Raw genomic sequence first — 26,251 nt, forward strand, 5'->3', positions numbered from 1 at the left:
ACTGCCCCCAGATTTTTACAGGTCACTTGACAAACTATTTCCTCAAACAACAAATTTATTTGCATTTCTCAAAGCTGTGGAAATACCACTGAAAACACAAAACAGATGTAAAGCAGAGGCAGAGATGCCTGTTGGAATAAATAAACAGCATGACATATTAGTTCTGAGGTCTGAACATTAATCTTGAAGTGAAACTTCATGAAACCAATTTTTGCAGCCATAGCTTCAATCTTTTTTCCATTATGTTACAGAACTGATTATTTGGGTTTGATGAAGTAAAAAGGTCTGAACTCAACTGATGCAACAAGTGGTGCACAGAGTATTACAGAAACCAGAGTTCATTGGCAAGAGCTCTGATATGGGGAAAAAAAAAAACACATGAGTTTCAGCTTACATCCACGGTGCTACAATAAGCCAATATGCAAAACTTCCAATACTAACACACAAATATCCTTTAAAGATAAAGCTCTGTCATTAGAGACATAAGCTGCTCAGCATTTTACAAGAAAAATTGTCAGTGTTCATTGCTCTTTTTGTGTATGACAAGCAGAATCAGCCTGTCATTGCCTATGGGTGAATCCCACATTTCTCTCTAAGTCAGACTCTAATAATAAAACCTAAATGGCTTTTATGACGTTAAAGTAAAAAAAAATTTACAAATGTGTAGACTATAATAGTCTAATTATCCAGTTTAATCCAAAGCAACACAAGATGGAAGCTAACCAAATGCAGCTTCCCCAGTATCCTCCAGTATCCTAAGCCTAACGGTTTCAAGAGCATTTTTTCCCCTGGCATATCTCTTGGGGTGGGTCACTCAAACGTGCCGGGAGCTCCCTGTCCCTCAGTCCCTAAGCTCTGGTCTGGTGTAGCAGGAGACGAGTGCCCAGCAGCAACTGCAGGACAGCTCTCCTGAGGAACAAAACCAGAAAGCCAGTGCTTAGAAAACTTTCCATACAAAGAGTAGGGCCTGGGAAGATCAGGCACCTCCAGAAACAAGCAACAGCACAGAATGATTTCTTTTGGGCCTGAATTCTGGGCCTTGTGTCAGAGGTTCATTCACAGTGCCATTTCTAGGCACTGTGAGGACATTTTCAGTGTTATGTGTCTTCCAGCCTCTCATGATAAATATGTCCAAGTTATTAATTTGCACACTGCTTTACTATTTTGACATACTCAATTTTCACAGTATTTATCTTCTTTAAAAGTTTTGTTAACAAATGATCTTGTATTTTCATTTCAAAGCAAATAAAAATACTAATTTAAAAAAAAGCCACCCAAAACAACAGAACCGATACTTTAAACATTTTATTGGGAACATTTTCATCTGAGTTTCCAGGACTTATTTTAATTAATTTAATCTTTTCAATATTGATTTTGGGTTTGGAGTTTCTTTGACAAACGTGGTGCAGCAGTAAAGCAAACAGAAATATCTATTTTATTTTACATCAGTCCAAAGTTTTACAATTATCACAAGACAGGTAATTTTGCTAAGGATTATTATCATGCTGTTCATCTAAAGGTCTACTGTTCACTCAAACTTCTCAATTTGCATTCATTAATTGCATTTCTGTAATTCTTTATTGAGAGAATCCTGTATCAGCCATTTCACAGAAGTGCACAATTTAAGCTAAACTCCTCCTTATTTTGGCCACCTCACTTAACATTCTTTCTTTCATTCATTCATTTAATATTGACATAGATTTGGCATTCTTGTAGTCTTACAGAATTTCAAATTTTTTTCCAAGGAATTAAAAATTCTACACTTATTCTATGCTTGAGAAAAAGTTTTAGAAGAAATAAGAAATGAACATAAAAAGTACTCCATGTTAAATATTAGCTTAATTAATAGTTCATTGAAAACAAAGCCTACTGAAATTGCAGGAACAATGGACTTGAACTCACCAGGCGAGCGTGTGGGTTTCGGTGGTAATAAAGTTCTTTATATTCATCCATCCACACTTCAGCTGCACGCACACTGTTTGCCAAAGCTTTGGACCGTGAGTATGGAGCTTGTTTGGGGAAAACGTGACCTACATGGGAGCAAGGATGGATCTCAAGACTTCCTCCACACTGCCATATCTGAGCAAGGAATTGACATTGCGTGTATCATTAATTTGAAACTTTGCAAGAAGAAGGATATAGTAACAACAAGGATGTTATGTAAGGATGATACCTTCTCGAGAATCACACCATACTGTAAGTAACACATACAATAATTTTGTGTGTCACTTGATGATTAAACTAGATAAAATTACATTCTTGTTGCTGTCAGTAATTTGCTCTGACTTCATAAGGAGATAACCTTATCTCTGGTTTTATCTGGTGTGCAATATCCCTTTCTTAGCTTTATGTACTCATGATAGGATGTGGTCTATGATATATGTTATGCAGGCATTGTTTCTTTTCCAAATTAACCATGTGAATAGCCACTTCTGAAAGAAACCAATGGTTGATAACTAATCCTTACCAGAAATCTTTGCCTATATTCTACTGGAAAGCTGACTTAACCAAACAGGTAAGCTTGTCATATCATTGGAGAACAGTAAGTTGTATTCCCACTTGTACAATCAGCACTGTAGAAGAAAGGTATAAGTGCCTGGTGATAAAATCAAACTAACCTTTTCCACTGGAATGCTGGCAAAGGAACAAAAATGAAACAAAATGAAAAGAAGAAGCAAACTACTTCTGTAACTAACTTATGGTGGTCCAATCAACAACAGTGAAACAACCTCCCTTTTATCCAAACCAATATTCCTACTTGCTGCCAAGAAAAGTACTTGCATCTGAATATGGAATTGGCAGAACTAACTCTGCTCTTGTGCTCATCCTCCTGCCTCTGGCTCCCCAGGTCAGGAAATGTACTGCCCATAAGTAATCACCAAGTGGATCCATTAGCCTCAGCACTCTGTGCACATTTTTCTAATTATACTCTTCTCCTCCGACAACCACGAACTTTTGGCAGTTCACCTACACACCCATCTTCCCATTACCCATTCTGATCTCAAATTTGATGTAATGAAAGGAAAGCACAGCTAGGTATTTCCTATTTAATATTGTGTGGGACCACAATGTGGCAGATGTCCTGTTCCTGAAAGGTGCCTAAAACAAGGTTTCTGAAATTTGGTCAGATGGGAGGAAAGGCGGGACATGTTACTGCACTTGAACTAACTTAAGGCTATCACCAATGACTCTGATAGACTTTCTATAGATTTTTAGAATTCTCCTTGTGTATTCAAGTGTGCGTAAGTGGCAGCTCATCATTCCTTTGAAATGGAAGACAAGGGAAATTAGCTGAGATAGGTTTAAGGGGTAGAGGTTTGCTCCCTGACAACCTTCTTGTATAAGACATACAATTTTAATTACACGTTATTCAAATGAACACAGCAGGAATGAAACATATAAGTTGCAAATAAAAGTTCTGTTGCTAACAATGTCAAAAGATCAGTGATGGGATTTTTCCCACCTCTCTCTTTGGGACTTTTAGAGATTTAAAAAGTCACTACAGACAAAGGCTTTCAGCATACATAAAATGGAGCTTTTCTTTAGACTGTTATTTTTTTTTTAAAGATACTTAGAGTTTCTCTCAAATTTCTTAATTTGGAAAACAATGAATGTTGTCTCTATTGATTTGATTGTGGATAACGACATCAGACCTTTGCGTGTGGCACAATATTGTGCTTAATTACAAAAGTGTAAGCACTCACATACATATGTTTACTTCTGAAACAAACTGTTTCCTTAAAGGTATAGGTAATTCATTATTCAACTATAGGGAGCAGTGGATAATCTTTACTTTCTGGATTTAAAATTCATATTTCTTGTTTTTCATGTGAGGTTTCTCTCTTCTTTTTCACTGCTTTTCAGGGTAACAGTATACTTGTCATTTGAACAGAAAGATGATTAAAGGAATTATACAAGAAATCTAAAATTCTGTACTGATCTTTTAAACAATTTGCATAGTTTTACATGTAAGTTACCCTACTGCCATTTTGAAAGCTGCTATGAAACCAGGTATCCACTTTCACTTTAAGATCTCCCTTTTTGAGAGTTGTTCCAAAACAGTGTTTTTCATAATTATTATTTCTATATTCAAAATTAATTGTTAAGTTGCAGTTTATCACGCAAAATTTGTTAGCAAATATTAAAACCATTCAATTTATTAGTTTAACAATTTTCAATTTGTTATAGTCCACATAAGCATTTTTAATTCATCATTACTTTTTAGATCAGTCTGTTTTTAAACAAGATATGAGGAACAGACAATAAAGACTACTGAAGTAAAAATGTACAGCTAAAGGAAGCATATGCTTCAACTCTTCCTTGATAAAATTTGATTTCAATGGAATGAAACAGACTTACCATACTCTGTTAAATTGATGACAAAAAGAGAAGTCCATAACAGCTGAATTTTTAATAGCTAAAACTCTCTAAAAAATAATTGTAGGTTGCTAAACAATGCTTATTGAATTCTACTTACTTCACTAAAACAGTCAAAACTTATCTTGTCTTCCCATTACAAAAGCAAATTAAATATATTTCAGCTAAACAATTCCTCAAAAGGTTTATTTATTTTCATTTGAGTGGAAAACGTGACCTCTATATAAAATCAGGTACAAATGAACAGACATAAAATAAAGCAAGGAATTTAATAGAGAAACTAAAGTTGATTACTAAATGCTAAATAAGTGACTCTGGAGAAGATTCTCCCATAAAACTATTTCTTCTGTAACAGAAAAGCACATTAGTTTTCATGCATATTTTGCATGCTCACATACATAAAGAGATGTCTCTTTACTATGTCTGGCTAACTCACCGCTCACATTATAAAAGCATACATTTTTCCTTCACCTCGAGAAGAAAACAAGGTCACATTCCTTTTTACTTTCATTTTCATCTTGATGCATGCAGACTACCAGTATTTTTTCTTTTGTTTTCAGAGACAGGTGGTGGCATTATGAAAACCTACTGAAAATGCTCCGATCTTGCCTTGCAACCCCCTTCCCTGACAGGAAGGGGATTGGACAACTGACGTAATGCTGGGTCAGTGAATGCTAAAGAAGAAAAGCTCTATAAGCTCTACCAGTTCATTCTAACATCCTATGACTCTCTAGAGGAAATAAAAAAATAAAAAAAGGATGCTACATCCTGAACAAAGACAAAATGTAAAACCCACTATGTTCCTGCCCCTCTCTCTGCTACAATTTTTCTTGCTGATTTGCAGCTGAGCCCCCCTCCCCGGGTGGTTCTCTTGCACAATCTGCTGGAAGCTGGGTGGGTGGAGGCATCTCAGACACATGGACCCATCCTGGCTAGTCCTGACACAAGACAGATTTCCATATCCAGACAGAAAAAAACAATACAAAAAGGTCAGAAAAGAGAAGATCCCAGGTGATCGGAGGCATATCATCCAGGCTCATGGGCAATAAAATTTCTAAAAGAAGAAAGGTCTTTTCACACATAGCAGGCTAAAGAACAGAACTCAGGTGTATCAAGCCTCAGTCTCCAGAAACAAACTTACATTGCAGTGCCACTAGCAGGACTAAGAGCAGAGGGAGGAAGGAAGTTGCAATCAGATTCCCCTTGCTCCTTGTACAAGAGGGAGAAGACGAAAGAGTATGTTTTTAATCCCTCTGAAATAGGAGTTTGAATGCCCATTATGCCCATGAAGTGAAATTTTATCCAGCTAAATAGCATTAAGCAATCCAAAATCAAGGTACATTGACTCAATTCTGCATTCAGCACGTAGCTTCCATCTCTCTTAGTCATCATGCTTTTAGCAAAAGCTTTTTCCTTGTTACACCTCTCAAAACCACAGAGAATTTCTTTGGTTTAGAATGACTGAAGTACAAGAAAGAGGAAGCTTGAGGACAAGTCTTTTCATGTCATCGAGAGAGAGCGGTGTTTACAGAAAGAAGAACAAAAATAAATTAATTTACAGTGGTTTTGAGTAGTCTTGCTCCTAATTTTCAGGTCTGACACATCTAGAAAACACAAGGACAACAGCATTAACACTGATTTATCCCTCCTGACCTCTTCGAGCACCGTGGGCAGCCAAAGAACACAGTTAAATAACATCATAGCACTCTGCTCTTTTCCACAAAAATCCTCACCACAGGGAGCACAAATAGAGGGGCTCCAAATCAAATAGAGGAAAGCATGTTGCCAGATCCTACTGGCAATCTGCACCAGCAAAACTGACATGACAAGGCATATTGGTTGGCTGTTGCATAGTCTGCCCTGTAAAATCATTTGTGTCCCAGAAGTCGCTTGATCCACCTACACCACCGTGCCTGCTTGGCCCCTGTGGGGTACAGCAGTGTGCTCATGTACTCTCTCCTGGAGACTCTGCTGCTTCCTTTGTGGTCTTCCTGTGCACTAGGCCACCTCTGATACTTTCTCTGTCCCATGAGGAAACCACATGCTAAAGGAGTAAAAGCACTGCTCATACAGGCTGCTGCAACTCATAAAAAATGACACTGGCTGCTGGAGCCTCACAGAGGTCTATGGCAATGAAAACTTGGCTCTAAAGCAGCAGGCAGCACAGGGGCACTTCAGGTCATAAAGGGAAAGGATCAGGTTTGTTCTGCCTGCAAGCTTTTGTCTCCTGAAAAGTGACACAAAGAGCAGAGAGTCAACAACTGCATGCTGAGCACACTGTCTTTAGATTTTCTAAAAGGAGTTGCAGTTCTGGATACCCCAGAACTGGAGACAGCTGGGAGACTTCTGCTTCAGAGGGACACAGTGCTGATGGAGGTGGGTCAACTGCTTTAAGCTTCAGGTGGAGGCCTGCTGAATTAGACCAAGACTACTATGTAGGCTGTGTGTTTGGACTTACGTGACAGAAACTTTTCCCTGTGTGGAAAAGGAGGTGGCCATAAACGCAAACAGCATTTTCAACTGAGAAATCCCCCTCTCCAGAAAGAAACCACGTCAACTCTAGGCCTGTGCTTATTATCTTTCCTAATAATTTTCTTTCCATATTTCTGTACCCTCTGTGCTAGGATTCCCGCACTACAGGCAGCAGGAGACAGGAACAGCAGCCAGGAAGACTCCATGCTTCTCTGACATCAAGAGAGGCAGACATCAAGAGAGACAGTCTGCTGATGGCTCCTTTCTCAAGAAAGTGGGTTTGTAACATTAAAATGCAATTTATCCCTGAAATCTATTGTCACACAGTACCACAATTCAGTGACTCACAGAAAGGCAAATATGACCATAAAACATAACTGGTGATGGGCACAACAGACAAGGGAAATCCAGAACAATAAGTTGTGAATCCCATGAAAGCCAAAAGCGGCCCTACAGTGTCCCTCCTATGTCATGACTGGATTGTTTCAGTGAGCTAAGTGTGATATGGGGCAAACCATAGGCAGCCAGTGCTCAGAAGGAATCAGCCACGCACTCATGACAGCTGAGTTGAGGAGGACAAGACTATCTTGCTTATCAGTCTGGGCTATCTTGTGTCTCCTCTCTTCTTCCCTGCTGTAAATCTTTTTCATTACAGCTATCTATCTGCCTCACACCTAAGCACGGCCCACTCTCGGTGAGGTGCAGCTCTACAGTTCCTGGAGATCTTCCCCATCATCTTATATAACCCTTACATAAACTTTTCCTGAGGTGAAACAGAGTAAAGCCTTAAAAGAAGTACAGGGGCTGCCTTGTCCTGCCCCACGGGGACCAGCTACCAGCTGCCTCCTGCTCACTCAATCAACCACATCAAAGAATTACAAATGCTTCTTTCCAATGACCTTCTTCAAGCCACAGAATGTAAACTTTACCAGCTAGTATCACACCACCACTTGTATTTTATACTGGCACTCAAAACAAAGACATGTTTTAAAAATTGCTTTAAAATGCCTATTTGGAAGGAAAATAACAGCTATACCAAAGTGTGAGGAAAACATTCATATAAAGACCTTCCAAAATACTCTCTTCTTAACACTTGCTTTTATTACAGCTATTTCACTATGTAAAAGGGCACGAAGAAAGAAATAAGAAACTTGTTTTATTCTCAGGAAAAGAAACTTTCAATTAAGCCACCTACCCTAAATGAGAATTCAAGGTTTTCTCCTCCCCAGACTTCCATTCCTGTGTCATACGAACCAAGATAATCAAAATACTTTTTGCTCACAGAAAACAATCCACCTGCCATGGTTGGAGACCTATAAAAGAGAATAGTAACTCTGAATTAAATAAGAAGCAAAAAAAATTAATGAACCAATCAAACAGACAAAAAAACCCATATATTTTTATTTTCTATTTTCTCAGTCTTTTCTGGATACAAAGTAAAAGCCAGACATTGATTGGTTATCATGAGGCCATTTAAATTTAATTTTGTAGTAAAAAAATTGTATCTGAAACAAGCTCCAGAATGTACAAATATTGTCTTAAAATACTTTTTTGCAATTGCAGTGTCTTTGTGTATAAATGAGTTGTCTCTTACCTTCACATAATAGAACATAAATTTGGGGGTTTTGTAGCAGAACTGTATTAGTCAGCTCTGAAATTCTAAGTGCTGTACCTTTATGTATTTTACCTAAGTAATAATTAAAGAAATAATTGTGCTTTGGTAATTAATAACAACATTCTAGATCCCATTAAAATCAAGTGAAAAAACTCTCGGACATCAATTAAGAATTAAGTAAACATAATCTCTAAAGATATTTGTTTTCTTTCTAAGATCTGCCCATTTGTATGTTCTTAAATTCTTTACTAAGTTAGAGAAAAAAAAAATCAGGAGTCAAGATTGGATCCTCATGGAAGATCACAAGGCCCAGAGTGACAGTGCACTTAAAGGATGTACTTTCAGTAGGGTAGCATGTGCACACATACATAAACTTGTATTTGTTCAATACTGTTCCTAATTGTTCATAGTCTTAGAAAATGACTCTCTTTAAAGTACCAAGTATATAATGCTGATTGGAAATGAGTTCAGCTGACATTTTATGAATTTTACTAAATTGCTGTTGAGGTAAATATTAAAAAATGCAAGGTGCAGTGACCAATTAGTCTTAATCTGTCAAAACTAATTTTACCAGCTATCTTTTTTGAAGCAACACTGTCTCACATTGTCATATGCTGTTTCAAATAATGGAATGAGATGAGGCAAGACAGAAGGAAAAAAACCAAACTCCATAACCAGTCAAGTTCTTCTATCTCCCTCCAGAACTCATCTTTCCAAACACAGCTGTTGGTGACACCACTCTTGGCACTGCTGCTTTCTCCAGACAGTTGTTGAGCTCACAGTCCCCAGGCTACTATGAAACTTTATCCCTCATCGTTCTCCTCTTAGCATGTCAAAAACAATTCTTCTTGTCATGAAGAAGAAAAAAGCATCATATTTGAGCTAAAGGATTTTAAAACATTTACTCTTATTTTGAATTTTTTTGAAGGAGGATGTGGACTAATATATGCTGAGAAGGACTAAACTACTGCCTCATTTTTCTCATCTAAAAAAATTGTTCTCTCAGTTGAGAATAAGTTCATTAATAATTGTGAAGTACTGGGTATTATTATCACGATAAGCCACCTAGAAAAGACTGAGAAAAATTAATCACTCTGTATTTGCTGTAGTCTATAAGATAACATTATAAATAGAAGTATGTACTAACAAAAATGCCAAACAGCTTAATTTATTACAATACACTGCTGAAATAGAGCAACTTTCAAGTTGAACACAACAGACCCTCAACTATTAGGATTTTATCTACAATGCCCATTTTCCAGATGTCTTGTTTGTTCTATTACCTTACCTCTCCTAAAAACACAACAGAGTGACAAATAATACCAACTGATTGTAACTAATCTTAAATTAAAACAAAACTAATACCCACAAGGAAGACATCAGAGTGAGCTCCTGTGAGATAGCCCTTAAGAGAAACCTTGGTGGATAGAGCTGTATCATTTCATCTCAATAAAAAACTGGCAAACTGGCTCACCTTTGAAAATAGCCAGCACTATGGTTACAGCACAGATAAAGTCTTCAAAATAACTTTTGCATTCTAACTGGCTAATGATTTTTTTCTCTTTTCATCATTGCTCATGATGTTTTTTACAACACGGAGCTCTTCACTTTGCACAGAGAACATCCTTCAGTATTTATCAGTTACACCCCTTCCAAGCACTGATAAACATCTCTGGGAGTTTGCCTAGAGGAGTCAAAAGACTACTTTGTAATAAGGATTCTATATGGAAGACGACATAGGAGTTTCAGCTTTTAGACCAGTATTTTTTCCAAGACCACGGTAAGCAGGAGCTATTTTGTAAAAAATGGGGAACTAAGCAAAATAAGTGATTTTTAGTAATATGCTTATTTCTCAAGTATTTTTCAGCACCTGGCATTTTCAGGTGAAATCAAAAACACATTCACAGCATAAGATGCATAAAAATTAACCTGATCACATCAGTCTTGGACCTCCTCCGTTTTTGTTCTCTTTCAGGGGTACTATGCCAAGTGAAGACCAGTCTCCAGTCAAATCCACCAATCTGTGGCTCACCAGCATTTCCCAAATATTCAAATGTATTCCAGTCAATAACATCGATAACAGGGCAGACGACGGCTGTTTCTTCTTCCGCAATCCTGGTATTTTTTTAAAACAAAAGGGTAACTTCCGTTAGAAACTTCTCTCAAAAGCTGTAACTGACAAGAACAAGGAATGCTTACAGATACCAAACACAAAGTTTTGCTCCTTTTCAATTCACGCTGCAATACAAGGAAATGATGGCTACAGAAATAACCACCAGTTTCCTACTGAGGATGCATCACGATGGACTCAGCTATAGGCACCTGGTAAGCATCAATCTTCCTGGACAGTGGAAGGGAGGAATGTCAGATGACTTAAGATAACACATTAAGCATCTGGTTTGGCTTCCATAGCCAGCATCACATTCTCAACAAAAAAAAGTCTGTTTTCTTTTTGTACAGGTTGCTGCGTTTAAGAGAGTAGCATGATTGTATAGTTCTGCCAAGGTGAATAATAAATTAGCCAGCCTCTTGGCCCTCAAAGTCATGGTTGTTCTTGTGATAATCCACAAAAAGTTACACTAAGTACTACAACAATAACTCAAAAAGAAGCCATGAGCTTAAATGTTGCATGTTCTTTTGAACACACAACACTGGAATTAGATCTCCAACAGTGAAATATACATGAAGCAGGCTTCCAGAAACCCTGGCAACATAGGAGATGAAGAGGAGAAACGAGATAGCACTGCAGAATTACATACCTATCAGCAAGGGTGATCTAAAGATAGTCAAGATCTTTATCATACTAAGAATATATCAGAGCTGATGACATTTCTTGCAGGTCTACTTCTTCAAGAAGATAAGCCCCTTCCTCCCATTTCTTAGTACCATGTAGGGTTTTCTGGATTCCTTTCCAAAGCCATTTGCCCTTACAAATGGCAGCAGGATTCTTTGCCTTCTCCTCAACTTCTGGAAAGGCCTGTCTCAGTACTAGGGGCAACTTCAAGCACACAAGCTCAAGCTAAGGTCTTTCTTCTAAATCACTGTTTAGCATCTTCTCTACACTAGTGTTAGACATTCCCTTATAGCTGAGTGCAATGAAGTGACGTTTGACTTTAAGATGCTAGTACTTGTTTTAGCCCTTAGTCTTCTGGTTTACATATTCCAGAGGTGAAGGAAAAATGAACATATCGTATTGTCAAATAAGTAAGAGATGCAGTGTATCTGTCATTCAAAGAGAGCAAGTTCCTCATGGGATTATTAAGATTAAAACCCGCAGGCTGACCAAGGGCTCAGACTCTGAAATTAGAGCAGCTTGTGAAGGTTAAATGCAGCAGAGAACAGCAGCAGTTCCACAGAAGTATTGTCTGAGCTGACAAAGACTGCCTTAAGTATGAAATGGTCTCTTGTTGCTGGAGGCAATGTGCAACACAGCTGTTTTCTTCATTATCATTTTCCATTGAAATCTTGAGCACACAAAAGGGCTTATACAAATATTGCTATCTCCTCTCTCAGTCACATAAAACTAATGTACAAAGCAATGACAATCATATGTACACAGAGAAAAAAGTCCCAATAAAATGTAAAAATGCTTTGCTGCTCCTGTAACAAGTAGGAAAAGGAGTAAAAATTAGGTAGCTGGAATATGATTTTAGTTATGAAAGGAATCACATAAGTGAAAAGCCATCTCTTTTTCCATAAGTTAAGAATTAATTAGATGGTACAAGGCACAGGCAGCTTACAAATACAACCATGTTTGTGCTGTAAAATGCACTGTTGTATTGCTCCCATACATTTGAGTTAGATATGCCATGGAAAATTCCCCTTAGAGATGTACATCTGCATCTGCAGCAAGAAGACCAAGAATTCCAAGACACATTCAGGGCTAACTTTTTACAGAAGGTGATTTATTACGTGTAAAATTATCCCAATTCTTCCTCAAGATTGCCATCTAGTGGTGTGCTAAAGAAGTGAAGAAATTTCAGAATCGTCTCCACAGTCACAGTTTCTTTAGAAGCCATGCTCATTATTTGATGTTTACCCTTTTTCCTTTCTTCAAACTATCATAGTTAACCCACAGTCATCTGGAATGTACAGCATGAAATTTAGAAACAAGGTAAGTATGGCAATTTTAAGAAAACAAAAAACTAAAATAGTATTCTAGATACAATTTCAAATGGACCTGGGGAGTTTGAGAACACATCCCACTAGGTATCAGGAAGACTTGCATACATCAGACAGCATGTGCTTTTGGAAATCTTTCTCCATTTTGCATAGGGCTGTTTTTTCTGGTCTGTATCCAAAGTCTATAGTAGCCTGTGGGAATCTTTACAGGATGCAAATCAAACCACTGGCCTTGAGGAAAGAATTATTTTTAACTGTGTTTTAAAGAGAACTGCTTTTCTATACAGAATATTTAGGAGGGTGATTCAGGTACTCTATGCATCAGCATATCCTAATGGCATCCAAGGAGGTAAAGCCATAAGCTGTCAGTAAGGGGGACAAAGCAATGGATGTGATGTGAGGGCAGCAGGGTGCTGTGGTGAGGTGTGCCAGTGGTGGAACTGACAGCAGGAAAAGTGCATGTATGGCTGATGAATACACATGGATGAGGCTTCAGTATTCAAAGCTGTAATGGAGAGCTTGTATTCTGGTTTCCAGGTTTTTTTCTTGTAGCTTTTGAAGGGTTCTTTGGGTTTTTGTTTTCTTTGTTTGTTTGTTTTTAATCAATGGGAGTTTTCTGAACAGCCTGGTAGATCTGCAGTATAGACAAGAGACTACATAGGTGTAAAGTTCAGTGTCCTGGGACAGATGGTTTCCAAGTAAAAGTCAGTGTTGACATAGCATTAACTCCTCCCTATCCTACCCCATCATGTTTTATATTAGAACCAGTTTGGAAAGACGGATTTCCTCAGGACTAGGAAGATGAAGTTTTTTGACTTGTATTCCACTCTGTGTATGCGCACATTGTCCTGCAATAGGGCATGTCTCGGGGCACACATCTTTCCAGACCTTCTTCTCACCCACAACCCTGGCTGACAGAAGCAGCCACCTTTCCCAAGGTAGTTTCAAAGCTGAGGGTGCGGGGATTCCTCTTCCTGAAAAATTTCCCTTGTCTGAAGAAAAAGAGCAGCTTGGTCCCCAGGATTAAAAAAAAAAAAAAATTCCCATTTCCTGATCTTTCACACTTCCATTTGCTTCCCCATAGCCAGGAGACAAACACTTGCAGTGCCTCAGGGACCAGGCTGCAGTAACATTTGGTAAACTACAAGTCATTTTTCCAGTGCAGAGGAGTGCCAAATGGTCTTGTCTCTTCTTCTCCAGTGGGAAAGAAAACCAGCCCAGAGCATCAGCTCACCTTTCCAACAGTGGCTCCAGCCAGCCCTCATGGCATTCACAGTGGCAGTCCAGGAAGGTCAGGATGTCTCCTTTTGCCACAGATGCCCCCAGCAGCCGGGCTCGAACCAGCCCCTCTCGCTTATTTGCCCGGATAAGACGCACCTTGCGTAAACCAGCCACGTAGTTCTCCAAAGTCTCCTTTAAATGTTCTATAACAAACAAACAAACAAACAGAAAAGTAATAATAGTTCTGGAACAATTTGTTAATATCACGCTACAGAAAGTTATCTCCTCAGTAGCATACTGCTTATAGCAGTACTCTAAAGATACTGGCAGTTTGAACTCCTAAGAAAGGACATGGAAAAAGCAGAGAACCTAGATGGACAAAAATAATGGTTACTTTTAAGAAATCAAATGCTTTACATTTGGCCCTGCAATTCATTTTCAGATTGTTAAGTGCTTCTCAAATGTTACTTAAAGATTTGTCTGTGTTTTACTCTTAACACAATTCATGTGTAGTGGAAAATGCCAGCAGCGCCTTTGTGTCCCATTATTCAAACTAAACCAAAGAACTAGGTAGCTGTCATTACTTGAGACACCAGGGCAACTTTCGAGCAATCAAAACTTGCTCAAATAAGGCAACCTAAAATGTTTCAACAGACTGTAGGTTATCTGTGCAGGCAAGCACTCACATACAACACATGCTTCCCCATTCTAAACTAAATTTGGTTCAGAAGCCAAATTTTTCCCTGGCACACTACAAGAAAAAATATTTTCCAATTAGATGCCTATGTTGTACAATATTATGGTATGTGATCTAAACAGCATAACTTTCTCCTGTGGACTGGCTGACCAAAAAAGCCCATCAACAATCAACATTATTTAGAATTATTCTTCCTACCTTTGTCACTGTAATCATCTACAAGAATAATTTCTTCCAAAAGAATATCTGGGGATGTCTCAAGAACACTGTGAACAGTTCGCAGAAGTGTTGACCAAGCCTCATTATAAAAAGCTATCACAACGGAGGTTTTTGGCAGGTTATAATAATCATACATCTTCTCTCTGCACCTGTAAGGGAGGGTATTATATTTAGTATAAGTGCAAAAACATTTGTTAGTTTTCAGAAAATGATTCTCAAATGAAGAATTTGTATGCTTTTTACTAAATGTAAGCAAGAACATAGGATCTTAAAAGAACTGTATGTTTGTGGAAAAGTCATGCAAACACTTCCAGGAAGCTGCTCTTCTAGAAGCTCTATTTTCTTAGAAGCTTTATGACTAAAATTTTGCAAACTCCCAAAATTTCTAAAAAGAAAAATAATAAGAGGTATTCTGGGCTGCTGTACATGCAGTAGCTGTCTTTGTACAATATTAATTCAAGTAGAAGAAGAAGCAAAAGCCAAAACATGCCTCAGATAACAGAAAGAATATTAAAAAACAAACAAATAAAAACCAAGCAAACAAATCCCCAGCAACCTAAGTGCAGTAAAACCAGTAACATTAATTACTGAACACTTATGCTTTGGAAAATAAAACAAATGTAGACAGTAAAAATATAACTGTGAAGGAACAGCAACATATAAAGAGAAAAAAAAAACCAACCAGCAACAGAACTGAGACATATGTACACTAAAGCAGAAATTGGAAAGACCATAGAACTGCCAAAATATAATAGTGAAATCCGGAAAAACTGTAAACAGACATAGAAATGCGTGAGTTTGGGTCTACAGAGAGCCAGGAAGTTTGCAAGCCATTGAATTAAGCTCCAGAATGTATTTGCTATAAATATATATAGGAACTTCCCTAAATGATCGTAAGGATGCCAAGAAAATTACAGCTGAGCCAAATGTACAAATTGTTAAAAGAATCCACTGGTCTGAAAGAATTTTAAAATAATGATTGTATTTATTACAATTTCTCCCCTTTGCTTAGAGCATTCCACATTAGCACTTTTATTAAAACTCAACAGAAATGGTTTAGAGATGTTGGAACTTTCTTATGTCTCCAGCTTACTGCCTGGAGTCACCAGGGCTTATAAGGGGCAGAAGGACATACTTCAACTCCTGTAGACTGCTAGGTCGCAACAGATACCAAAGCAGGCAGGACATCCCTCCTACTGAAACAGAACAGCAGTGAGTCCTCCAAAACCCATGGTATTGGGAGCAGAAAAAGGAAATCAAATTGATCAGTAGGAAACCTGAAAGCAAAATCCCTTAGGTCAATTTAGGGGCACCAAAATTCCCCAAAACACTCAGAAAACAACATTAAAAGCAAATTGCTTACCTATGGCACATCGAGAAAGTATTTACAAACTATTTAACACTGCTGTGTTTCCAATTAAAAAAGACTTGCAGGTTTCTTTAAAGATTATGCAACTATTAAGATCTATTGTACAGAAAGAAAAAAAAGTCTGAATCTGAATATTCGCAGAATTAAAATTCTTATGAGGGAAACAAAAGGTCTGTAGAATATTTCTGTAATAAATACCTGAAAATGAGGAAGGAAGGAGGAGAAATGATACTTGAGCAGAGGAGGCTCACAGAATGCTGCTTCTCAAACATGAAAGGAATGTTATGCAACAACACTCATATACCATGTGTATGCACGCATACACACAAAACAGATATACACAGATAGGCAAGTACGCATACACACACACTTATCTAGTGAAGTACAAAAATGCCTGTTCCTCCAGGCTGTAACTTGTCCTGAGGCAAACAGGGGGATTCACACAGAGAACTGCCTCACCTCTGGCTGGTGACAGAATTCATTTATTTAGCCAAATGTTCGCACATTAACACATGAAAAAAGAGTGACTTTTTTTTTTTTTAATGCAGAAAAACCTACTGTATGAATCCAGTTTTGAAAACTCATATTTACTTTAGCCTAACTGAAAAACTATTTACGCTCAGTACTGCCAGGAAAAAATTCTCCCTTTTTATTAGTCACTTGTACCACATAATTTTGAATTAATTTCTTGATGAAAACAGGATCTTCACATACCCATTTTAGAGAACTGAAGGAAAATATAAATAAATAAAAACCCCTCCAGTAAAACTTTCTCTGGAAAATATGGCAGAAAGATTTACAGAATAACAATGCTGTGTTCCATTATTTAAATAAGAAGGAAATCCAAAAGGTCGAAAGAAGCTTATAAGCCTAATTATAGATTAAAGACTTCAACAGATTTGCCTGAAAATTACATGCTGGAGACGGCAAACATAATTTGGCACACAGCAAGGCAATCCCCAAAGTGTTTGTGATTCACTGTGTATTGCTGCCTCCTTCCTTAAGCACACCTCACATTGCAGGAAGGGGAAAGGAGGAAAAGGTCAGCCTCCTACAGGACATAACAGAGCACACATTTTTTAGGTTTCTGAAGTCAAGAAAGAGGTCAAAACTAAAACTTACAGTCCCTAAAGAGAGTCTACAAGAAAGCTGATGAGGGATTTTTTACAAGGGCCTGTAGTGATAGGACAAGGAGGAATGGTTTTAAACTTCCTCTTTAAAGGAAAATTAGAAAAAAAATTAAAAAATAGGAAAAATCCATTATTCAACTTCTATGTAGACTCACATGTTTATCTCAAAAATTATTTCCAAGACATATATTTCTTGCTAAATTGCTACAAGATCTCTACTGTTAGCAGTCTCAAGTATGGCTGTTAAAATGAGGCACACTTTTCCTCATCTGTCGGTAATGAAAGAAATTTCAAAGAGTTTTGCTAAGCCTTAAAAATTAATCCCATTGGAGAGATTACAAACCCAAAGCATTTAAACCCTGCAAAAATTATAGTGCAAGAAAATCTTTAAAAAGCTAATGAATCCCTGAAATGGAAATGCTTGAAAGTGTTGCTGAATAACAATTAAGTGGCATGCATATGGACAACTTCACAAGATATAGAAGCTTCAAAAAACCCATGTCGAGTACAAAACCTGACTTGAAGCATAGCGGTCATAACTCAGCTTTTCCATTCCTCAATGCCTATTTACCACGGAAGCACCTTAGCAGAGCATCTTCTGTATTCACCTTTGCAAACTTCATGTACTTTTATTCTCCATGTGTCAGCCAAGTACGCAGGCTGCTACTTTCCAAGTGAATCATTTCACTCCTACTTTGGGTTATTCAGAAAAACAAATGCGTATCGGTTATGGTATGTCATTAAAATGACAGGGGGGATAAAAACTGGTGAGAGCAGTCCCAAAATATGTTTTTGCAGACACTGGGAATGTATATTTATGCTGCCTATACTGCAACTTGCTTTTGGCTTCTGACTAAGGCGTTCTTTTAGTGCCACCCTCAAACCCATAATTCTGTCCTTTCCAATACAGAGGATCATGTTAAGACAGGATTAATTGCTTCTCACATTAACCATCCTAAAAGCTAGGTGTTACTTTTGAGCTAATCATCCGGACTCTGCATGTCCATAAACACAGATCTAGAGGGCAACTCTCCTCACCATTCTTAAGCCATTTATCTAGCACAGCCAAACAGACCTCTGTGGCTTCCCACCTCCATCTACAGAACAGCTGCTTAACTTTTCTATGACTAAAGTTAAAGTGTGTAGAGTCTCTACTACTGGCAGTTGATACATCACCTTGAACCTCATTATCATAACTAGCAAATGCTTTGTAAAAGCATAACATAGACACAAAACAAATAGATTTGCCTGTAAGCGTGACATTTCCAAGCATGGACAATAAATGCAGATGCATTTGAAGTTCAATATATTCTTTCCCTACTCTCATGACCTTATTCAACCACAGGAACTTTACTGCTTTGCAATAATTATATACATTTTAAAATAAACAACCACCTGAATTAAAAACGTGTGCATGTTGAATGGGCTCATTTTCTTCAGAGATACAATATCTCTAGTCATGCTGATTCTGGAAACAGTTATGAAATACCAGGGTCAGTCGCTGAAGAAAAACCTGATGCTAGCATATCTGAGGAGCTTTTTTAGAGTCAATAAATGCATAAAGTCTTAAACAGAACTCAGATTTCACTGAAAAACATTGATACATACTGGATAATAACCATAAAAGGTATGGTAATGCAAAGGAGTGACACCTGCTCAGCGTCTGCCCTCTGGTGACTCCCGCTCTCTGCAGACCTACTAGAAAATGTACAAGCATAATCCTTGTGCACAGCAGAGTGGCACCCAGAGAAAATGTGGCCAGGACTGCCCCTAACCACCTCCCAAGGAGTGGCCTGGGACACTGCTCTGCTCCAGCAGCAGCCTGCTTCTGCATTATCCTCCATTTCCCTCAGGCACTCTCTGCCATGCTGGGTGGGTGTTCCAGGGTTCCTTTTGCTTGATTACTGTGACTTAAAAGACCAATATAAAACAAGAAATGCCAAGAGACAAAGTTTCTGTTTATCATTTTATACCAAGACAACATCTACATTTTAAAATTCTAATTGTGTCATTCAAAAATTTTTAAATCTCTAGATAAAAAGAAAGAGAAAATAATGCTGGTACGCACCTGAACACAAAACCACATTCACTATGTACCATCTTTCCTGGATCTTTTACTACAGCAACTCATCTCAGTCAACAAATGCAAACTGAAGCAAAGCACGTAAAAGTGTATCATCATACATCCAAATTCCTGTGGGTTTGGTTTTGCCTTTTTTACACCACATTTTTAAGCCACAGTCTAACCGAGAGTATACGGCTGAAAGGTTTAGTAAATTAACCTTGGAATCTACTACGCTATAAAATCTTCTGTTAGCAAGTTTTACAATAGGTTATTTATTAGAAACTAAGGAAACATCAGTCAGGAAATGCCTAAACAAAATTAAATGGGCTGCTTTGAAGAACATTTGTGTCAATTAACGTAATCACTCAATTTATTTCATTGTAAGGAGCTCTTTCTCTTAGAGATTTGTATCTACACACAGGGAGAGAGAGTATGAATGTGTGCACACCGGGCATGCTGCCATGAGTTAATTAGGAATGGTTGCTGACATGCTCTTATTTAAGACTTTCACCACAACTGTGACAACGATACAGCAAGGGAAAATATATTTTTAACCTCCAAATTTGATCTTCTATATGCAGTTACTCATACTTTAAGAAAAAAATATTATATGCTCTGTGAGTTTTCAAAGATTTGTTAAGAATACAAACTGCTCATAAATTATTTAATGCTTTCTAAAGGTACACTATATAAGTTTTACTTTTGAAATTTCAATGTGAATGCCTGAGGCAAGTTCAAGATTGCGTAGCTTCTCTCAAGAAGCGCAAAACAGCATGTGTCGAAGCTGTATCTGATTCAAAGTGATTTATGTGACTACAGTACGTGACATTGCCATATATGCCCCACCATAGTGTCACCTGGAAAGCACTGCCAGGGTCCTACTTCAAGTTGGCTTTCACAGGGTGGGCTAGGAACCAGGTTCAATGGGTTTGTTATGATGGGCTGTAGATGTGTTGACTCACCACACAATCTCCTTTTCTATTTCTAATTTGAATGGTTGAAACATTGAATTAAACAGTAGATTTTTTTTTAGTAAGAGGTGTGCTCAAGTGTGGAATTTTGTAGGCTGTAAGCAAATAAAGCTGATGGGGACAAATGGCAGCAGCCACAGGCATCTCAATCTATATTCACCATCTCCACTGTCACTCCATAAGCTGCAAAGCCAGCAGTGTGGGCTCTGGGATCTGCCAGGTATCTTCACCCAAGAGAAAATACCTCCTTCTCCCATCCTCCCCAAGTCATGGCAGAGAACACAGCTGTACTGGAGTCTTCTCCCCCCTTTTCTATTTTGCCTTCCCCACTGCTCCCAGCAGCAGCTCAGGGTTCAGCACATCCATTAACAAGCATCCCAAGCTCTGCAGCATGACGCGGATGGCAGCACTGGTTTCTAAGCCATCCCACAGAGTTACCAGGGCCGTGTCACCTACTCCAGGCTGAACATACAGTTGAACAGTTGCTCCTCACCCCTCCTTGGGGGAAATCAACCCATGGATAAAATCCAGCATGTGAGCAAAAAGCAATGCCACCCTATACAATCAAAGCCTGGGATATAGAAGCATAGTATTTCCAGTGAAATTTAAGGATATGATAAATAACATTATTCTTATCCTCTTCAAACACTACCCAACTTTTCATGTGAAATTTATTTTCTCACATAAAACTATCAGTTTGAGCCAACTGTCAGTTCTGGGGTTTTCTCTTTAAAAAAAAAAAAGTCTTATTTAAGCAGGAGAGGTTCCACTGGTTTTGCACACCTACACATGCCATGTGTGTTTGGCTATTACAGAAAAAGGCAGCAACGTTTGCTGAAGGTGTGTCTTGGTCCAATGAGCAAGGCAGATAGCAGCAAGCTGCAGATAACTGCCATAATGCCCAAATTATTCAGGGGCAAGGCTGGAACACATAAGCAGCGCAAGTTCAGGTGATGCTGGCCTACACTTCCCCATCACCTGGTCCCAGCCCAGCAGCCTAACTAAAAGATCCCTAAATTATGCCTGCTGAAACAAACCACATTAGAGAGAGCCCCCATGTACACTCTACAACACCGTGATATGATCAACTCTCTGAAAAGAGAGGCGAGCTAGATTGTGAAACAGTTTTCCAGGTTATTTGATGTTTTATAGAACAATTCTCTCAGTGACAATAAGGTCTTGAGAAGACAGACTGCCAAATGCCGTTTTAAGATTTCAGATCTTAAAGGGCTGCACTGCCTAGTATATAAACATGGTGAGAAGCAAGAAAGAAAGAGATAGGAAGCCTTAAACAGAAGAAAATTACCTAGAATTAAAGAATGAACCTCTCAAACTTTTTTTAATAGCTGCAAAATATGCAGACCACATTCAACACTTTTAGGGCTTTTGTGGCTACTTAAAATCATTTGCCAGTTAAGGAAATACAGGAAAGAATTAAAAATCCATTTCCTTGTGATCACAAGTAAAATGAGCCCCAAGGGTTGATTCAGGTTTCTACAAGGAAAAAGACAACACGAAAACGCTGAGTTGGCACAAAAGTGCGTATTCCTGACTTGTTCCTTCTTGGCAAGAGTCAGCCAAAAGGCAGCTGGTGTGATTTTACAGAAACCATCCCCAAAATAAACGTGCAATGCACCCCTCCTGTGAGAAATACTGAAAGAAAAAAAAAGAAGCTAGAATGTCTAAAATCAGGAACAGCACTTGAAAACAGCCCTTCATCTAAAAGAACACAAAAAGAAAACCTGGAAATGTATTTCTCACACACCGTAACAACCTGTAAAAGGCTGTCTAAGAGAACATATCAGTTGTCTGCCTAACCTCGCAGTCCTGTAAAACAAGCACATGACAAGAAGCCCCATGGGACAGGATGCAGACGTGTTGTTGCGGGGGAAGAAAGGCAGAGCAGCACTGGCCAAACCGCACAGCTCAGAGCTCATCGCATCGCACTCGCAGGGCATCAGCCCCAATGGGGCCCTCGCTAAGTCAGTGTCTGATAGAAGATGCTTGTTGGTTTTAAACCAATTGTTGCTTCCCTTATGAGTGAAAACACAAGAAATTAAAAAATAGATGTTGGGAAGACAAGCAAGGCCATCCAGACAACATTATGAACAGAGGGGGAGGGAGGTGGAAAAAAAGTCACTGTGGCAGTGATGTAGTCTTGAAAGAGGTGTCCAAAGAACCTGCTGAAACTCCATCCTTGGAGACTTGGAGGTTGGAGTAGACACCCCAGAGGTTCCTTCCAACCTCTGTCCTCTGACCCTACAGCAAATTTCACTTCTAGCCTTGTACAAATTGTATGATCATTTAGTAACTTCCTCACATTCTTATTCATAAGATTTTTCCAAAATAATACTTTTATAGATTGTCTATATACTATGTTTGTTTATATGTATGATTAAATATACATATTTATGTGTATATGAATAAATATATGTTCATAAATACATACACACACAATCACATGCACAGTTCTAGCCACCAATAAAACTAGAGTTCCTGTGTGATGAAACACATTATCAGTTGCTGATCTCAAGAGCAGACAGTTAAAGGAAGCAGGAACTGTCTAAAGAAAACGATAGAAGTTGTTGAGTTCTTCAGGTCTGTGGTTCTACAGAAACAGAATCAGTTGTCACAAAAAGCATGCTACAGTGGTGAGAAAAAGAAGGAATAAAAACCTTCTGAATATTTGCATTGTTGGGAATTTATTAGTAGGAGAAACATCTTATTTTGAAACTTCCTGGATTCATAGTCAAATATCATCAGTCAGTACATTAATCAGACAGTAATCTCAGCCAAACTGTTCTTCTCTTCCTGCATAGTATTACCAGACATAGGTATTAGCAAGTAACTTGCCACATTTCTGTTCCAATAGCAGGTCTGGGATGTGCAAAAGGTAGCAGTAGAAAATGGGGTTTTGTTATCATTTTCTGATAAAGAAACACTTTGTGCCATAATTTTGCATATCATGTTTAATGTCTTATTGGTTCAGATACTCTCAATCTTATTAGCAAAATTCTAGTTTTCATTGGATTCAAATGTTTGTACCCAGAAAGCAGGCTCATTGATGAGTGTGGGAGGACATTAAAGTTAAAAGGAGCAGGGAGGACCCAGGTGGTGGTAATGTTGCCTCTATTCTTCCTTCTTTCATCCTCCTATTTTACTGGCATTTAAAATTTCCAGATGTGCCTCCATACACAAAAGAATATGCTGAAACAGACCAAAAGCCCATAGCCCAGAACACAGTCTCCAAGCACAGGATCTGCCAATATCTCCTGAACACTTGATTTAAATTTTCTCGTAGATGGACTTCCTTATTCTTTACAGTAAATGGATTTTTGGAACAAGGAGGTGGTAGAATTTGTTTTATCCACTTTTCATCAACCATGTATTGCAGCAGCCCAGGAAGAGGTACCAGTAACACATCTGTCTTTCAGGCTGAAGACCTGTCAATTAGTCACTTCTTTATGAAAGCCATGCTGTAAGTTGAACAGCACTGGGTCCAACACATATTTCTACGGGACTTTATTGGTGACCCTTCACTATTTAAAACAAAACAAAATAAAAAATCCCCCAAACCAACCAACCAAATAAAAAAATCCAGAACAAATGCTTTCTAGCTTCTATTCAGTTATTTATAAATGCAAGAAATCTCCATCTTATTTCACAGTTGTTTAGGAACTCATCAAAAGCATCTGGAAATAACTTTTTATCCATATAATTACGACCTTCAAAGAACTCAAATAGGTTTGTAAGACACATCACCCTTGACAAAAGCCAAGCTGACTTTCTCAATAGATCATGCCTACCCATCTTTCCCTTACCACAGTTTGTAAATAACATGGCTGAAAGAGATCCAAGGCTTGCCAGCACACAGTTCTCTAGTTCTCCTCTGGGACTCCACTAAAAAAACGGTGTATTTGCCACATTCTGGTCTTCAGGTACCAAAATTGTTTCACTGATCACACCTGAAATTTAGCCTTTGCACCATTTTAGTGGACAGTTGAAGCTTAATTTCAGTCTACCATTACAGCCTCACCTATCACCAAAATGTTCATTAAAGGTCATTACCAAAATTAAAATAAAAAAACTAAGTAATGTTTTCCCTAAAGTTGTATAGCCTCTAATCTTACAATGAAGTGCAATGAATGTCTATCACTATAGGCTCTGTGATACCTTTTTCATTTTTTTTTTTTTACTTCAATCACTTAAATGGTCTTCCCCCTTAAGAGAGGGAGTTAACAACTTCATTGCAAAATTGCCTTTGGAGAAGTTTTTTTACATTTGCTGTGTGAGTTGGATAGATGCTCTGTAACATTTTTGCCATAATTTAGATTTAACTGTGTACAAAGAAATTAAACACCAGCCAGCCGATACTACAACAGTGCAATACGACCCCAACTTCAGAAGAGAATTATCTCAGAGGTTACATCACTGGTGTGTTGTGATTCTTTTGGTTTGGATATATTTTGCCATTTCAACATCCAAATATTCAAATCAAAAAGGGTCTGTCGTTGTAGCAAAATCTATTCATCTATTTACAATTTTTCATTTCTAGAATTGTCATCCACACACATCTATAATGTCTACTGTTCAACAACTGTAATCTCTCATTTCCTCTGACATCTTGTAATAAAGAAATGGCACAAGTGCAAAATAATTAATTGAAATTATTTAATTCTTCCCATGGAAAAGCAACTAAAATGGTCCTTTTGGACCTATGGTCTACAGACTGCTTATAAGGGGTGAATATACGTAACTAAGAAAAACAAGGCTAGTGTCAGGCTTAAACTTACAATAAAAAGGCCTTGCATTTGCATTTGAGCTTTTTGAGAGCCATCATAAGATTCATATTTTAGATTCAGCACTTATAACTAGAGTTGGTGAAATACTGGCCAGGACGCGCTGATGTGAAATGAATGCATGGGAGAGACAGAGCCCTGCTTTCTTCACAGCTCTTTGCTACCATATCGCACAAACCTGTTGGAATGAAATAAACCTGCCGAAGCCAAGCTCAGGCGAAGCAGAGGAGAGGACTCTTGAGGAGTCAGTAGCATCCACGGCTCCATCCTGAGCCCTTTGCCAGATGGCACATAGAATCACAGATTATTCTGAGTTGCAAGGGACCCACAGGGATCATTGGAGTTCAACTCTTAAGTGAACGGCCAAATACAGGGGATTGAACATGTGACCTTAGCACCAAGCTTTAACCAACTGAATTAATCTCACCCATAAGCGGGTATCCTGTTTCTCTCACCAGCTGGTCACTCACTCACAGGAAAGCCCACGCTGCAGTGAACATGCAGCTAAACCAAGTATTTGCATTAGGCCAGGACAATCAGACCTGCTGTGCTACACTGGCTTTACAGCTGCACTGAACCATTGCCTGTAAACTAGAATCACCTCATCAAACAGTATCTAATCCTTAGTTTACAATTGCTTATGTCATCTGGCACTGGTTTCATAACTGTAAATGTAACTTGCAAATGAAAATTGTCCCAACAACTAAGCATCCCGGAACAAACAGTCTCACTTCAGAATAACGTAAACGCACCTCTGTAATCACCATTTCTAGCTCACTCCAGGTGATAATAAAACAATCTACTTTATACTGTGTGGCACAAGACATTTGAATACAATGAACAACTGAAGTCTGGGAAGTGTAATATCTGTAAAGCTGGGAGTGACTGGAAAAGAACGCTGCTGCCTACGGTGACTAACACAGGGGACAGCAGCAGGAGAAACACGGCAGCATGCCGTCGCTTGAAGGCTGAAACCACACTACCAGGGCTACTGGGGGAAATCAACAGACTGGCACACGCACCACCAACACCCTACGTGTGCTGCCTCGCGGAGGTGAGGCAGTCAGTCCCCGACGGACTTAACTCTGAGAGCGAACGCTGTGATCTGAGAGCATCTGGGAGGGGAAAGAAAGTTTCAAAACCCTCCACATTCCTGAGCAAGATGCAGCCGACAGAGACGCGGTTACCCCGCGC

The 26,251-nt window shown here is 38.5% G+C and overlaps 1 protein-coding gene across 1 annotated transcript in view; it reads right to left on the bottom strand.

Annotated features, from left to right (window-relative positions):
* The window catches only part of GALNT12 (polypeptide N-acetylgalactosaminyltransferase 12), a 57,559-nt gene that overhangs the window by 16,990 nt on the left and 14,318 nt on the right, over window positions 1-26,251 (bottom strand). The window contains exons 2-6 of the mRNA XM_029958896.1: window positions 14,703-14,872; window positions 13,821-14,010; window positions 10,394-10,579; window positions 8,045-8,162; window positions 1,903-2,079 (exon numbers count right to left, since the gene is read on the bottom strand). Coding sequence (XP_029814756.1) covers window positions 1,903-2,079; window positions 8,045-8,162; window positions 10,394-10,579; window positions 13,821-14,010; window positions 14,703-14,872 — 841 coding nt within the window. The remainder of the gene's footprint in view (window positions 1-1,902; window positions 2,080-8,044; window positions 8,163-10,393; window positions 10,580-13,820; window positions 14,011-14,702; window positions 14,873-26,251) is intronic.

This window comes from Manacus vitellinus, unplaced genomic scaffold (genome assembly GCF_001715985.3).
Source record: "Manacus vitellinus isolate BGI_N305 unplaced genomic scaffold, ASM171598v3 scaffold_17_pilon, whole genome shotgun sequence".
NCBI lineage: Eukaryota > Metazoa > Chordata > Aves > Passeriformes > Pipridae > Manacus > Manacus vitellinus.